The following is an 18,188-nucleotide window of genomic DNA, read 5'->3' as shown; positions in this document are numbered from 1 at the left end:
TAATTATATTTCTCAAACACTAAAAATTCAAACATTCTTACAAGCCCCTTCTAGTTTCACAATGATTGAATTGCCTTACCTAAGTAGAAAGAACAGGCTGTATTAATTTCTGATAAGACTAGTCTGGAAAAACTATAGAATACGGTAAGCTATATCGGAGATTTCTTATAAAACCTGGATGAAACAAAACATAAATCATACAAAAAGAAACTGTATAGCCATTAAAATACTAATAAACCTGCTTTTGACAATTGCCAAAAATAATCTGATCTTTTAATCACCGAATAATCAAATAAATAAAAAATATTAACTGTAACGTGAGATTATCAAATTACTAAAAAATAGGTGCTTCCAAAAATTTTCTTATAGGAAAAAAAAAAATGATGAACCTTCTTATGAAATATTATAATTTGAATAATTCCTTGCAGTTTTTCATATAAACTCATGTGCAAGTGAAAGATCATTAGAATACTGTACTTTAACAGTATTAACTCTTGAATGAGCAAGGAATGAAGTCAGACTTGAGCCAGCAGTAGTTTGATCTGGCCTCCTATTGTTCAAAAAAGCAGTTTCAGTGCCAGATGCAAGGGAAATTATAAAAAAAAGTTGTTCTTGTCACACTCACACTTTCATAACTCTACTGTCTCTTAAGTGATGCAGTCTTTTTAGGAATAGCAATCTAGCCAGTTAAATAAATTATATTTCAGTTTTTTATCCAAGAAAACTTAAAATCGAAAAAGACGTATATATGAACAAGTCACTTGTATGGTTCAACTGAAAAACATAAACTGTTCTTGAGGAACTCTTTCTGGAGGAAAAGTCAAGCCCATAATAGTATTACTTCCCAGTTGTTTTTCAGAACTTTACCTGCTTAAACTAAAGACACATAAGAACATAAAAAACTTGAAAAATGAGAGGAGACTGATCAGTCTATCCAGCTTGTTTGCTTAGCTAATAGGTAAACTACCTCAATACCTCATCTAGATATTTCTTAAACATTTTCAAGGTTTCTGCTTTAAATGCATGGGTTGGTAGTTTGTTACAGATTCCCACAACTTTTTGCGCAAATAAGTACTTCTTAGTTTCACTCCTAAATGCCCTTGCTTTTAATTTCCACTGGTGTCCTCAAGTACACGATTCCCCATTAAGTTAAAAGAAATCTGATGAATCTACTTTGTCAATACCTCTAAGAATTTTGAAAACCAGGATTAGGTCTCCATGTAGTCTAGATTTAAATAGGCTTAATTCTCTGAATACTCCAGATATGTCATCCCATTAGTACACTATATACTCTATATAAAAATAATGTCCTTTAATTTATATTCAACAGTTTTTACAATATAACCTAATATTTTACTTGCCTTTTTAAACATTTTTGCACATTACTAAGATGACGAAAAAAACCCTAAATCCTGAAAAATGTTGGCCAATCAAGAGGAAGACAAACTGCCTACTTGATGCAGCCATATGTGACAAACAACTATACACAAAATTTTCACTATGCTGCACCACTGCAAAGACAGGTGGAAAAGACATATACTGCTACATACTGTAAATACTTCACTACTTTTTTTTTTTGTTCTTGAAAAACTAAAACTCAGCTCTATATGTAATGTATAAACTAGCCTTGTATCAGCTAGAGTACAGAGTGTGCTTTCAGCCAACCCCTCATGAATGAAAGAAAGTCTGAAGTTCCACCGGCTTTTTCTCACTGAAGTGTCCTGTTTGATTTTCAACAATAAAAGAAAATGTATCTCAGCAAACAATGAAAACAGGTTGTTGTTGAAGTGAAGTAGCAATTTCCATACTATACCTAGAGTTGACTGGAGACATTGTAAATTTTCAATTAAGTTATGAATATTTAATCCATATTAGTATTCATAATAGATTTCTAAGATCTAAGCAATCACCTTTTGATTTCTCAAAAAATTTCACATTACCTCGCAAAAAGTCAGTCTCTTTGTCTTGGCAGTCACTTCGTAAGGCTGCTGTGATTACACTGATCTCTCTCCACACCACAGGCTGATCAGGAAAATTTACAAATCTGAAATTTAAACGAAATGTCAAATTATACTGGCCAACAAACTGGACAAAAGTAACTGATGATATTGATAAAAAAGCAAACAGATCCAAATTACAACTTATCCCATGTCAGATTTTCATAGTATTGAATTCAACAGTCATTCAGTGCATTTTCACACTATAAGCAAACACTTTATTGCTCTCCCTAGAACCTTTCAGCTCAGACTGCTGTCTGTCTAATAACAATGATGAAAGTGGTCCATGACAGAGAATGTTGCATTGGTAGACATTGATTAACCATCATTTTCCCGCAATAGAATTTGGGTTTCAGATGGTTTTAGGTCTTGTTATTTTTACAAGACTGTGTGTGCTGTCTGTAATTTTACAAATATGGGTCAGGTCTGGTCAAAAATATATTATTTTCAGTAATGTATTGTTTTTCTTTCTTTACTCTTGCAAAGTATGGCTTTAAAGTGAGATAGAAAAGAATATCATTCAATCAATTTATACCATATATTTATAGATAAATACTGCAGATAACACAATCTATCTAAAATACAAAGTTAATTCACTCACTCTGTCACAAAAACACTACTTCCCATTTACTTAAAAGGTTGTAATTTGGCAGGGTTGTACATCTAGGCCAGCAGCCATACCATATCCACTTCAGAACAGGTCATCCACCTGAAGCTAAGTATAGGGCCCTATGGAATCTGTTTTTTTTTTCACAAATTCAGTTTTTTTTTTTTTTTATTTTCACCGTTTTATTTTTCCTTGATTCGGATTTTTGGGTTTTTTCGTTTTTTCTTACCACAAAAAAGTAGTAACAGCTACAACAAAACAATCAATAATGAAATGACTCTTTACATTCCTTTTAATAAAACAGCACACTAGCACAACGGAATCTTATTTTGCAGTTCCATTCATCAGGCAGGAGATCAGATCTTCAATGATGTTGCATGCTGAGATTACAGTAGGACATTAAGTGCCCTCCGGAATTGTAAGAGCTGTTAGCTAGTTTGATGCATCCTTCTGAGATTAAGGTTAACTTCACTTTTAAAAAAAGAAAGAGTGACCCGCTTTTAGGGGCTCGTTACATCTGAGGAAAAGCCTGCTCTTCTGCCCAGGTTTGTAGGTGTCGAGTTTATAATGGAAAAGTCAAATGTGGACCTTATGTGCCTCGTCACCGCTAGGCAAAACATTTATTAAATCCTGAAACATCGTAGTTAATTTTTAAAAGGGAACCCATTAACAACCAGTGCTGTTTACTAATAACATTTTTCTACGGGAAAGACTTTAATACCGGTTAAATACCTGTATAATTTAATTGGTTAAATGATTCACAGTAAATACATCACATACAATTAGAACTGCCTACATAAAAGAATTACCATACAGCCAAATATTTACTCAGCTATCACTATGATAAGAACTATGTGGTCTAAGCAGCACGCCTCCTTGTTTACAATGCTTAATAAAGAAAGGAAGCATCTTTGTCATTTTTTTAGAGCGGTATGTCTGACTCACATGGACACAAACTGGCATTTTGCATCTGACGATTTTGTTGTTTTCTCTGTTGTTACTTGAAGGTGAACACTTTTTGGTCTTAATTTCTCCTTGTTTTTGAGATGGGTTTTAGATATGACTTGGTCATTGCACGTATCTTATTGTTTCCAGTCTATGGTATGCTGGTAAAACTTGCAGAAAAGTTGTCCAGATTTGTAAAAGTCACCAGGATATTATTGTGCCCTCAATTTTGCAGTTAAGTTCGTATTTCTTAGTTTTTTCAATGTAATTAGGGTATCTAATACTGCTCACTTCGACATTTCTGTCTCGTGTAGCTAGCTAATTTGCATGCCTTTAACGAGAAAACATGCAGGAAACAAGCGCATAAACAGAAAAGGGCACAACTGGATTTCTACAAAGAATTGCATTCGCTTCAAAAACAGCAAACTAGAAAACAGTATCTGAATGACAGAACTACAGATTATTTAATCATTTAATTTATTGGGAAGTTCTGTAACAGTCACCCCTTCTGTCTCTAAACTCCACACATTTTTGTTTCAAAATCTAAAATCCATTTCTAAGGTTTAATTCCGTGATTCAGTCTGTATTTTCTGCATTGTGGAAATCATAAGGCACTACTAAGTATGCGGGGGCTAACCAGTACTTGAATGGGAAATCATTTAGGAAAAGCTTGGGTTACTGCTGGAAGAGGAGTTTCCTTTTTCTATCACGATCTAAATTCGACGTTCATTAATAGATAATTTGCTTTTCTTCCTTACCGTTATAAACGACTGCATTCAGGGGCAAGTTAGCACTGACAGTGTCATGGGATGGTACGGAAAGAGAATGTGTACAGTAGGAGTAATGATTGGGCGAACAGTGTGAAAGAGAGTTGTGAAGGCAGAATAACAGACATAACGGAATTTTTTTTTTAATATAACAGAGATACCAAGTAAAGCTGTGTAGGCAGAATGCCCATCTGATAACTAGAAAAGTACATGTAAATTCATTACTTCACATTCTACAAAAAATACTCATTTTATCTAAATTAATCAATTGGAAGTTCTGCTAACGGCACAATGTGTTTGTTCAATTTAATTTAAACAGTAGATAAACACATTGGGTGAGTTTAATCTCACTGTATGATGACGCATATTTACTCTGCAGTAACCTAATTTCACCTAAATGTTTGTTAATAATGTTCATTTTGGAACGTCGAATTAACATTTACTATGAAGTATCAAAGTTAATATGCCTTCAGTGTCTGCATTGTGCCCAATGAATGATTATATTGAGAGGATGCTCCACTAGGGTGTATCGCTCTTGCTATGGAAGATTTGGGGTATTCATCATAGGTCACACAGGTCTCTCATTTCTCACCAATTTCATATGTGATTGGTTTGATCTACCCAATCACAGTAAACCTACATCTTTCTTTTAATGTGGTCAACTGCCATGCCATCTGATCCAAGCTCTGAGGCTCAGAGTGTGATTGGCGTGATCACATCCACCTAAATTAACTGGATTATGGTGGCAAATGCTCCAGAGTTCAAAAACAAACGTTCAAAATGAAATAAGTTTGAAAAAGGTTTAAATTGACTTAAAAAAAAGTATGTAATGCCATTTAATCGTGCATATGCAATACTGGCCAATGAAACTTTTTAAGAGAAATAAGTGTTACTTAATTATAACTGTGATCCCAATTCATTAGGAGACTTGACTCAGATGTAATGTTACAACTACTTTAGGAAGTAAGCCGACTCTAGAGTAGGATAGGCAATGCTGATATAAATGCAATAAACAAGTCAGGAAACAAGACACCATTGTTGGCCCTCTCCCTCGTTATGACTTTGTGGGGCTATAACAAAATACTGAGGGAATTCCTTGACTAATGGATTAAAGCAGGGGTTAACAAATTTTGCACTGAGCAGTATATAAAATCTAGGGAAGACTATGAACCTGGATAATCTAGCATGTGTGTTAATCACAGACATTAACTATAGAACTAATTGCTCCAAGATGTGGTAAGATTATACAACTTTTGTTTTTAATTAAATGTTATTAAGGGTGATTTTCAAATACTAACAGAGTAATTTTAAAAGAAAGTGATTTCTCTTTAACATTGTTTTAATTACAAACATTAGTTTGCTTCTATAGTAGCTTTCAGTCATTTTCACGAAAATATCTGCTTACAACTGCATTGTGCTACAGATAATGTCGGCATGGGCATAAAATGCTTGAAAAATCTTTGATACAAATTCTGAGTAACCTGCTCTTTGTAGAAATCAAGCAAAGAAACTTTGGTAACTTATTTTTTTAGGTCACTATTTTACTGGACTTCAGTTACTCTTAGCTTCAAAACTGAAACATTGTCCACATTAACAGGTAACAGAGAAGGAAACATTTTGAATTCTGTTTGGCACCTAAAGTCCTGAAATCAAGATTCAAATTCACGATGAAGTATGGCAACTTGAGCTGCACAGGAGAAACAGATAAATTAACAGTATTGTACCAAAACTTCAATGAGCTCACCTGGAAAGCCATTAACTATTTTCCTCTTTACACAAATTGGCTGAAGGCATGGTCAGGATGTTGCTGCTGGTAGGTTCATTTTACAACTTGTCTCACCAAAAACATAGCAATGTTCCGTTTTGTTCAATACATTACTAAAAAACTGCTCTCCATCTAATTTCCTTCCTTCACATTCAAGAGAGTACCATGAACAGCAACAGTTCCTTGTGCTTTCGATTCCATGCGATTTTTCTGTAGAATACACACTAAATAGGATTTGGATTGTCAGCCCCTAAGTTTTTTCTGCCCTTCTGTGATATGTAATTATAAAACATGAAAAGAGCTTTTCACACACAGTAATCTCAACTTGTTTTATTAGGTGAGGGAAGGTATGCACACAAAGCATTGTTTTTAAAGTAAACTAAAACCAGATTCACGAGTTCTAATCTCCAGTCACACATTCTGGATAGAGTTTTCATATTCTTTCTGCTGGGTTTCTTCAGTTTCTTCCCCAATTCAAAAAACATGCTAGGTAACCTGACCACGGACTTTAAACTGGCTCCTTCTGAATATGCCGAGTGTGTACTAAAACCTAGTACACTACAAGCTGCTTCACTGAAACAAAGACAGACAAGATGACTTCACATCAGAAACTAGGTGTATAACTACTGTATCAATATATCAAGGGGGTGGTAAAAACTGTGGGGGTAAAAACTTTTAGGCTACAACATAGATAATAATCAAACAATAACAGCAGCAGAATAATTACAATAATAAAAAGAAAAGTAATAATAATCTCAAAATGATTTAGCAAAATTAAAAAAAAATTAAAAATCAATACCGACAAATCTATACTTTCACTGCACTGCTAAAGATTGACTTAATTCAAATTATAAGCATCTTTCAAAGGGGCTTATATTAAAACTTTTGTGAAAACTCCAAAAATATTGTCCACCTATATTGCATTTTTATAATACTGTATATTAGCAAAGATATGGTAAACAAGGAACAATTTTATATGTTTGTAGCTAATAATTACAGTTCACTGAATTTTGTGATTATATTAGGCTAGTCAGTTTAGTGAGCAACTGTAAATGCAATTTACATTTTTTCACACACGAGCGCATAGGGAGCAGCTTAGGGACCCGACGTGCATCGTGACAAATCGTGCCAGGTGACAAAGGTGGGATATTAACCCCTCTCTCTCTCTCTTCCCGTAGAAAGGACGAAGCGCCGCCACCATAATCCTTCCCAGACAATAAGAACACCACCACTTCCGGGTCCCTTTCTCTCCTCTGGTCCCCCACTGATTACGTCCACTACCCATCCACCACCGTACCTTCCCAGCATTCCATGTCCCTAATTTCCGGTCCGCAACTTTAAATTGTCCGCCCACCCATCCATGTCTGTCTGATGTATTTTTCTGTTGAAATTCATACGGCCTTGTTGACAGTATATGGGGCCTAAAAACCTTTATGACTTGTGTTTGTTGTTTTTACAATTTTTATAATTTTGTGTTTAAATGATGAATTTTTAATATGATGTTACCATCACTGTAAGCTACTTAGTAGTTTGGAGGTTTAAATATTGAACTACACTCACAAATATGTGTTTATATTGCCATTCAAATATATTCAACTGGAAGTAAGGAAAAAAGGAAAGTTAGCCTACATATACAGCGCAATAGCTACGTTTTCTGCAATGCCACACCTCAAGTGCATATTTTTTACAAAAGCAGTCCTGCAGAAAGACCTCAAAGCCCTTTTGACCACTTATTGTCATGCCCTGCACTGCAATTTAAATTCAGCATGTCAGCAATCATTATGTAGCTAGTATTTATGCTCATCTATTAGGTCACTTCTGTCTATTTAGCCAGTCATTTTCCAACCCACTATATCCTAACACAGGGTCACGGGGGTCTATTTATTGTTGTTAATTTAGCAGATTTAGGTTAGATATTGGTACACAAAAATATCAAGAGGCAAAAGATGTATCCAAGTCACTTTTAATAACAGACTAAATGTATCCTTTGTACTCAGTAAAGACATACAGACTCAAATGCATTCAGGTATGGACTTATGAACTCTTTACTTCCAAATAAACTAAATATTAATTTTATTAATGCACTGAAATTTAAGCCCTCCAAATGTGTTTCCTTTCAACTAATGTTTTAGCATGTTTGTGTTCAATGGGAGCTAGACTGATATTTATCTGTTGTGCAGGATTATTTATAGTTTTGCCTTTTTATACTAGTTTTTGTTTTACATTATTTATGATCTAACTTGGAAATTCAGTTCAGTTTAACTTCATAATGTATTTTTACTTTTAGTTTAGTTTTTATATCTCAGAAGTATTTGTTTTATTTTTATTTATATAGGTTTTAGTAATTATGGTATTGTTAAAGAGAGATTATGGAGTTTAGCTCTGTATCTCAATCAGACAAAAACTGTACACTTAATGAGTTTAGATTTATGGTCTGTCCCATTAAAGCCAAGCAAAAGCAGATACTGAATATAAACCATTTCATAAGATGCTTATATTTTTTAATAATTTGTGCTCTCAGGGTTGGGAGAGAGATCCTGCCTCAAGTGGAGGAGTTCAAGTATCTCGGGGTCTTGTTCACGAGTGAGGGAAGAATGGAGCGTGTGATCGATCAGCAGATCAGTGCGCCGTCCGTAGTGATGCGGGCTCTGCATCAGTCTGTCGTGGTGAAAAAGGAGCTGAGCCGTAAGGCAAAGCTCTTAGTTTACTGGTCAATCTACGTTTCTTCCCTCACCTATGGTCATGAGCTGTGGGTAGTGACTGAAAGAACGAGATTGCAAACACAAGCAGCTGAAATGAGTTTCCTCCGCAGGGTGTCTGGGCTTTCCCTTAAAGATAGGGTGAGAAGCTCAGTCATCCGAGAGGGGCTCAGAGTAGAGCCGCTGCTCCTTCGCATCGAGAGGAGTCAGATCAGGTGGCTCGGGCATCTGATCAGGATGCCTCCTGGACGCCTCCCTGGTGAGGTGTTCTGGGCACGTCTAACCGGGAGGAGGCCCTGGGGAAGACCCAGGACACGCTGAAGGGACTATGTCTCTCGGCTGGCATGAGAACGCCTCAGGATTCCCCCGGAAGAGCTAGAAGAAGTGGCTGGGGAGAGGGAAGTCTGGGTATCTCTACTCAAGCTTTTGCATCCACAACCCAATCTCGGATAAGCGGAAGAGGATAGATGGATGGATGGATAATCTGTGCTGAACAAAACTGCACTTTTGAATGCAAATTATTAAACCAAGTCTAACTGGAATAAAGCAAACAACAAATCGCTGAAGTAGTCTAATAAAGCAAAAATATAATGCTTCTTTCTTCACTGCACAATTCTCATTTCCTATTCCTATTTGAATTTGTTCCCCAGAATTCTGTCCCTTTGCAAATATGATAATAATATTTGCTGTCTTGTATTATATGGAACTGTATTTGCATGTGCTCTCTGGTTCTTGCCACTTTTTTGATCTTTTATTTGCCCAAAAACAAGGAGGGCAAGGTTAATTTGTGATGACTCTATAGGTGAAGTTTAAGGTTTGTAGGATTTTTAGCCTTAATCTGTACAGGGAACACTTAATCATTACAGTCTAAAACCAAGTCAGTTAAGCTTCAGGGATATCAATCTGTCCAGTTAGGAAACATAAGCGATCGTGAATCATCTTCACCTGCTTGTGTAAAAATGAAAGTAATAACAGATGCATTGGACAGGTAACAGTAAAATACCCCACAAAAAGGCAATAGTTTTGCAGTTAGTGACCATAGACAATTACTCTCTCCTTATCCCTTCCTGACCATTTCTTCTCTAGGTATGAAATATGCTAGTGTATTTGTCACTACTGGTGGCATGAGGCGGTACCTTCAACCAATTCAGGTTGCACAGGTATTCTAGCTGTTCCAGTATGGCACAAACCATATGTGCTGTTGCAAGAAGGTTTGCTGCATCTCAAGAGCATAAAGGAGATACCTGGAGAAGGGCAGTTACACAAGGAGAGCTGGATAGGGCCGTAGAAGGGCATCAACTCAGCAGCAAAACCAGCATCTGTTCCTCTGTATGTGGAGGAACAGGAGGAGCACTGCCAGAGACCTACTAAATGATCTCCAGCTGGCTACTGGTGTGCAAGTTTCTGACCAAACTGTCAGAAACAGACTCCATGAGGATGGCAGAAGGGCCCGACATCCTCTAGCGGGACCTGTGCTCATGGCCGATCACTGTGCAGCTTGACTGACATTTGCCAGAGAATACCACAATTGGCAGTTCCACCACTGGCATCCCGTTCTCTTCACAGATGATAGCAGGTTCAAAATGATCACATGTGACAGGTGTGAAAGAGTCTGGAGATGCCGTGGTGAAAGTTATGTAGCCTGCAACATCATCCAGCATGACCGGTTTGGCAGTGGGTCAATGATGGTCTGGAAGGGCATATCCTTTGGAGGGTCACACAGACCTCCATGTGCTAGGCAACGGTACCCTGACTGCTGTTAGGTACCGGGATGGAATCCTCAGAGCCGCTGACAGACCTTATGCTGGTGCAGTGGTCCCAGGTACAGGATAATGGCCAGTGTCATGTGGCCAGAATGTGTAGGCAGTTATTGGATGATGAAGGCATTGATGCTACCGACTGGCCCACACGTTCCCCAGACCTGAATTCAATTGGGAACCTCTGGAACACTATGCATTGGTGCAACTGATGCTGCCAAGTACACCAGAGACTGTCCTAGAGCTCACTGATGCTCTTAATCAGGTGTGGGAGGAGATCTCCCAGGACACCATCCGCCATCTAAGCAGGAGTATGTCCAGACGTTGTTGGGCATGCACACAGGCACATGGGGGCCATACACACTAACCAGTCACATTATGGGTTGCCGTGATTGCCAGATTTAGTGTCTTCCAGATTAGTTAGCTTTTGCTTTGTAATTAATTATTTTAAGATATACAACAGATGAAGCTACAGATGTAATGACGCATGTTTTCAATCTGTAAACAGTTAAGGTTTAAGCATCATTAGAAATAAATTAAATAATTACAATTACAGGTACTGAAGACGAGTACTGTTTGGCGGATGTTATCTTTATGGAGAACTGCAACTTTTCCTCCTTTTCACAGGAAACACTTCAGTCCCTTCACAACAACCTGCTGAATCTTAATGACATTTTAGCAGTGGTGGCAGACAGTGCATCATACTGTCTGAAAGCATACCAGGAAGTTTTAAAAGGGGTTATGCCTAACAGAGTACATTCACCCTGCTTGTGTCATGTCATCAGTTTGGTGGGAGAGACCTGGGAGCACTACAAATACTTTAGTGAGGCTGCATCACTAGTGATGTAGGTAAAGTCTACGTTCTTCAAGAAGCATGCCAGGAAAAGGAGATGTGCAACCTTCTTGTCACTGAAAGAGGTTGTGCTGACCAAGCCTACCTGATGAATGTAACTGCAAGCTAAGGTTCAGTTGTGTTTGTGTGCTTTTTATTAAAAGGAATGTAGAGTGCCATTTCAATATTGTTTGTTTTGCTATAGCTGTTTCTACTTACAGTTAAAAAAAAAAATGTAAAAACCCAAAAATCAGAATCAAGGAAAAATGGTGAAAACCGAAAATCCAAAAAAAAAAAAACTTGGTGATGACAGTGTGTGTGCAACTAACAGAAGAGTTATTACAGGAATAACAGTAAAGGGGTACAGAGAACTTGATCAAACAATCTAGCAGAAAGACAAAGAACAAATGTCTATTCAAATATATTGATTAACTAGCAAAATACTCGTGCTTCGCAGCAGAGAAGTAATATGTTAAGTTATGAAAAAGAAAAGGAAGCATTTTAAAAATAACGTAACATGATTGACAATGTAATAGTTTTGTCACTGTTATGAGTGTTGCTGTCATAAAGGATTTGATTATCATTATTTCTTTCAATCAGGTTCGTATTTGAAGGATGTGTTGTGTTCAAGTTATATTCCGTGTTTGTCAACCGTTGTAAAGATAACAGGTTTCATTCATCGAAGTGTTCACTACCCAAATCGGTACTCGTGAATCTAAGATGTTTAATAAGCATTCCCGGTATTAAGTTGTGGATTTCCCTGAGAATATTTAGCGGTAGCGTGTCTATGAACTTAATTTAACCTTTCCCAGTCCTGCAAAGTCAGTTCACGTTAGCCGCTCAGAGTACATGCATTGAAGCTTCTCAGCTGTGCTTGTGCTATCCTGTGCGATCTCACGATGTCCATGGCTTTATTTAATGTTAGCTCAGAACTGGCATACCAGCAATTTAAACTCCGTCAGCAATTTTAACTCTGTTACAAAGTGATCAAAAGTCTTGTTTAAACCCTGTGTCTTCTCATTAAACTTGTATCTCGCGAATATCGCATTCGTCGTAGGCATAACAAACGCCAGCGGCAGCCTGTCAATGAACTTAATTTAAACTTTAGATTTACACCGCGCTTTGTTTCTGAAGTAGCTGCACTTATGAATATGCTTGTATACGTCACTCGCTTCATATTCTTTTGCTGCCTTGTCAATTGTGTAATGCGTTTTTTGAACAGGTTTCATTCATCGTCATCATTCATCACTACCCAGATCAGTACTCGTGAATCTAAGATGTTTAACAGGCATTCCCGATATTAAGTTGTGGATCTGCCTGCGAATATTTAGCGGCAGCGTGTCTATGAACGTAATTTAAACTTTAGCTTTACACCTTACTTTCCTATTGATATGTGTAAAAAGGCTTGTTCAGCGTCAGAGGGTTTCCACAGTAGTTCAACAAATGATGGCTGAAATGTGATTGGTTAAATGCTTTAATACGAAAATACATGTCTGGAAGCAGCACAACCATTGGATTAAACTTGTATCTCACGAATATCTTGTGCGATACTGCGATGTCCACAGCTTTATTTAATTTTAGCTCAGACCCGGCATTTAAAAGTTTCTCTCTCACTTTCGCTGAGGAAGGGTTTCCGCAGTAGCTGCACTTATGAATATGCTAAGCACAGTCCTTCACCCGTGAATATTTCCCTTATATGGACAGGTACTCCATTACGTGGGAGGCGTGATGATGCGGGACGCAACTCCGCCTCACATGGCGACCAAGCTGCAGGCTATGGCCGTATACAGTATATGGACGAAAGTAGGTTCCAGTTATGAACGTTACGCGAGCTTACTCTTGAGCATGCAACATACAGTTGGCCATGTGAAAAGCAATCCTGTCTCAAATCAATGCCAACCTTTTGTAGTGTTTGTCCCTGAGACTTATTGTCATTGCAAAGCAGAGCCTTACTGGAAATTGAAGGCATTTGAATTGAAATGGGATATTAGATGGTATAATGGGGATGCGAGGAATAAAAACTGTCTCACCTGAGGCACTGCCAGTAAAAATAGTTGCCTCAGTTAGGTTGTTTTGTAGAGACGGGACCTGAAGTCTCGTGCCGTTACAAAGTTTCTGTGGCTGTAAGTTTCTCAGTAACATTATTGGTGCCCAAACATTCAAACTGAGATTATGCTCAGGAGTGCCTGGAGGATTTAGTTGAGAAACTCTATCAGATAATGTACCGCGTCTTCTACTCCTACAACTGAATCAACAGACTGATATGTTTTTGGTTGTGAAGGTAGTTCTTGAAGTAAAATATGGTTTATAGTCGTAGTCATGTCATTTTTTGGTGTCAGGATAGCTCTCTCTCAACCATGACACGTCATTTTGTTGGAGATTTTGTAGATTGGGGTAAACATTTTGAAGAAGGCTTTGTAAGGTATTCACGATAAAACACAATAACTATAACAATCGTAATAAACGAACAATAAAACAGCGCAGAACCCGTGGATTAAATAAAAACGCTGCTTCCTTGGCGAAGCAAGGATAAAGGACGGCCTTATATGTCGTTCGTTTATAAAAGAGTGGAGAAGCTGTGAAAAGGCTGCATCCTTGGCGAAGCAAGAAAAGGAATGAACACACTGCAGCGAAGAACGGCTTTATATGGGCAGGCACTCAATTACGTGGGAGGCGTGCTGATTTCCGCAGCAACTGCAGTTATGAATATGCTAAGCACAGTTCTTCACCTGCAAATATTTACCTTATATGGGCAGGCACTCAATTACGTGGGAGGCGTGATGATGCGAGAAGTGAGACGCAACTCTGCCTCACACTGCAACCGAGCTGCCTGCTATGGCTGTATACAGTATACAAAAGTAGGTTCCAGTTATGACCGTTACGCGTAGAATTTCGAAATGAAACCTGCTTAACTTTTGTAAGTAAGCTGTAAGGAATGAGCCTGCCAAATTTCAGTCTTCCACCTACACGGGAAGTTGGAGAATGAGTGATGAGTCAGTGAGTGAGGGCTTTGCCTTTTATTAGTATAGACTCTGGGGCCACTTCAACCTGGGCTATCCTGTGTATAAAGACGTTTTTGTAATTGCTTATTTTATTTTCCAGCTACTGTAATACTTTTGTTTTAGTTTATTTTTTTTTTAGCTCATTTGTTGTTTCGTTTCAGCTCAGAACATTTTTTTTATTAATACTTTTCATCTTTGTTTTAATTTTCCTAAACGACTGATCTGTTTATCCTCAATAAGACCTCTGCTCTTGATTGTTTTTTTTAAGTTATGCCTAGGTTCTGTTATTGTTTAATACATTGTGATAATTTTAGAAAATCATGTTGTCACAGCAAGAAACAAGGTAGCTTAGTGACCTATAAGTAAAACATATTCTTCATGTCAAAAGTATAATGGCACGTGGAATTCTGTTTAAAATCAGCATTATTTGCTGTGCTACATTGCTCCTTTACATTTAAGCCTTTAAAAATAGCAAATAGCCACCATCATCCAGTAGCCTCACCCAATTACTCGACCCTGAGGAAATAGAGATTACTTTAGACATTAGGGGAGCACCAAACATCAAGAGGAACTTCTTTGGACCATAGAAGGTGTAGGAAAACTGATTGAGTGAAGCAACCAATGGCCCTAGGATAGAATGAATTCGGTGGCTACCACTGGCAAGAAACAGTCAGTCATGATGGAATCTAAATCCTGAGAGCTCCTTCTCATGTACTAGAACACCCCTACAGCACCACTTAAGGACTATTCTCACTTCAGATTTGTTTTTGGCCCACAGACCCAATTTCCTAACTCAGTACAGGCAATTTCTGTATTTAGTGCCATGCTGCTCACAGACTGAATTTAGCCTCTGGTAGAGTATTAAGCATTTGATAAGATTTGGCAAACAAGGTAGAGGAAAGTCCAAAACCACAACATGTGGCCCTAAATATTACTATTGCTATGTTCACATTTCTCTGTTTTCCTGTGTTATTTCCCTATTCAGAAAACATAAGTATTCCACAGCCGAACAATAAAATAATTTATTCTGTATGACCTCTTTTCATACTACTGTAGAGGAATAGTGTATTTTTTATAAAATTTGACATTATACATATTTTCACAAGTACACAAAAGTGAACCAATATGCATATTAGAGTATTGTTCCCACTGTAAAACACACAACACAGGAAGCATGTTTCTACCATTCCATAGTAACTGACTTTTTATGTTTCTTGCAGATCAAAACATGTATATAAACAGGCAAAAAATAGGGAAAATGATGAGCATTAACATCTTTGCATACACAGAGGTATGATTTAGGTCTGATCAGCACAAGAAACAAGAACCAGAAGGTCTGAAAACTGCTGAATGGCATATACAGGACATTTCATCTATTGTTTATTGAATCAATACAGAGACGCAGAGGGCTGGGATTTAGTGGCAACATCAGGAACAAACAAGAAAGCAATAAATTCTGACCAAGTATTTAAATATAGAAAGAGTAACACATTAAAAATAGCTTGCCTTAATGAAAGAAGTATCACAAATAAGGCAAGAGAGAATTGGAGCTGTATGTAGCAAAGCATAATTATGATATTATAGCAATAATGGAAACCTTGCTAAATAGCAACAATGGGGATGAGTGTAACATAGAGGGATACACATTTTTAGGAAGGACAGACAAAACAAAAAAGGAGTTGGAGTTCCAGTTTATGTCAAACAGAATTTAAATGCAAATCCTCTTTTGTTGGATGATGAGCCCCATCCAAAATCCGCGAAGTAGAAACCATATGTTTGTTTGGTTATTTTTATATATTTTAAGCCCTTATAAACTCTCCCACCCTGTTAACATTATTAGAGCCCTCTAGACATGAAATAACACCCTTTAGTCAAACATTTAAACTGTGCTCCATTACAAGACAGAGATGACAGTTATTTCTCACAATTAAAAGAATGCAAACATATCTTATCTTCAAAGGAGCGCCGTCAGGAGCAGAGAATGTCAGAGAGAGCGCTCGCTAAGAAAAGCAAACAATCAAAAAATCAATACGTGCTTTTAAGTATACAGAAGCACCGCGATAAAGCGGCATTTTGTAGAGGAGCGTCCGTGTCTTGTGTGCAAACAGCCCCTCTGCTCACACCCCCTCCGTCAGGCAGAGAGAGTGAGAAAGATAGAGAGAAGCAAACAATCAAGCACCGCGCAGGAAGCATATCTTATATCATTGAGGAGTTTTAGTTAATATGTAATACATGCTCTGATTGGGTAGCTTCTAAGCCATCCGCCAATAGTGTCCCTTGTATGAAATCAACTGGGCAAACAAACTGAGGAAGCATGTACCATAAATTAAAAGACCCATTGTCCACAGAAATCGTCGAACCAGCGAAAAATCTGTGATATATATTTAGATGTGCTTACATTTAAAATCCGCAATAGAGTGAAGCCGCGAAAGTCAAAGCGCGATATAGCGAGGGATTACTGTAATCAGTACTATTTGTTAACACAGTGTATTAAAGCACCAACACGGGATGAAGCCTCTCTGGATTTAGCATTTTGTAATACTGTAATCAGGATAGAATTGAGGGGTAGAGGTGATTGAACCACTAGGAATTTGTAAGAGTGAAGATGCAAAGACTAAAATTTTTAAGTTTAACTTTAGTAGGGAAAATTTTGAGCAGATGCTGCAAAGTCCAAGGAGGATAGATTGGGATAAGCTTTTCAGTGTGAAGAAAGCCAAGGAGCAGTGGAACAGGTTTAAAAATGTTTTACATGTAATGCAGGACAAGTACATGCCTACATTTGGAATTAATAGCAAATTTAAAACAAAACTCCACAGTATGTTAAAAAAAAAAGAGTTAAAAAAGAAGCTGCAAAGGAAGAAACAGCTGTATAAGGCAAACTCCAAAGTGAATTGTGGGGGGTATGAGAACATGAAAACATTTATTAAGAAGGATATTAGGGAGGCTAAAAACAGTTGGAGTTGAATATAGCGGATAAGGTGAAAGACGACCCTAAGAGATTCAGTATTTTAGTAGTACTAGGGGGATCCGCCCCCTGCTTGCTTCGTTCGCCAACAACCGGGTTTGGTTAACCGGATATACAATTTAAAGCGATTATTTTCATGGGAATTGTTACATACTGTTTTTATTCTATGTTGCATCGCTTCTCCGTGATCTATACTAATAAAAGGCAAAGCCCTCACTGACTCACTCACTTATCACTAATTCTCCAACTTCCTGTGTAGGTAGAAGGCTGAAATTTTGCAGGCTCATTCCTTACAGCTTACTTATAAAAGTTGGGCAGGTTTCATTTCGAAATTCTATGCGTAATGGTCATAACTAGAAGCTATTTTTGTCCATTTACTGTAATGGAGTTGAGCTCGAAAGTCGTGGGGGGCGGAGTTTCGTATGACATCATCACACCTCCCACGTAATCACGCAGTACGTAGAAAACCAGGAAGAGCTCGAAAAACCGCTGAAGAAAACATACATTATATAATTAAGAAGGCAGCAAAACAATTAGAAGCGAGCGAGTGACATATAAAACCATATTCAGCGGCTCACGTGAACTGACGCAGTGCGCAGACAAAAAGCAACAGTTCCAAAGAGTGCTGAACAAAAACCGAATTACACTGCTACACTCAAATAGACAAACCAACGCCGTGGCGCAATAGTAGAGGCTTTGCCTCTAGCGCCGGCTTCCAGGGTTCGATTCCCGAGAGGGGATGCACCGAGTATGTACGCGTGCTTCCCAATACATTTTAGCCTCGCATCCCCTTGGTTTGAGACATATGAAAAAATATGCGGTTAACACAGAAAGACAGATCACCAATTGAAG

The 18,188-nt window shown here is 37.8% G+C and overlaps 1 protein-coding gene across 6 annotated transcripts in view; it reads right to left on the bottom strand.

Annotated features, from left to right (window-relative positions):
* Positions 1 to 18,188, bottom strand: part of ints10 (integrator complex subunit 10) — a 266,775-nt gene that overhangs the window by 223,704 nt on the left and 24,883 nt on the right. For all 6 annotated transcript variants that reach the window (XM_039751082.1, XM_039751083.1, XM_039751084.1 and 3 more), the window contains one exon: positions 1,941 to 2,044. In XM_039751082.1, the coding sequence (XP_039607016.1) occupies positions 1,941 to 2,044 (104 nt within the window). The remainder of the gene's footprint in view (positions 1 to 1,940; positions 2,045 to 18,188) is intronic.

Source organism: Polypterus senegalus, chromosome 4, assembly GCF_016835505.1.
Source record: "Polypterus senegalus isolate Bchr_013 chromosome 4, ASM1683550v1, whole genome shotgun sequence".
In the NCBI taxonomy this organism is placed as follows: domain Eukaryota; kingdom Metazoa; phylum Chordata; class Cladistia; order Polypteriformes; family Polypteridae; genus Polypterus; species Polypterus senegalus.
This window is presented reverse-complemented; position numbering and strand designations above follow the sequence as displayed.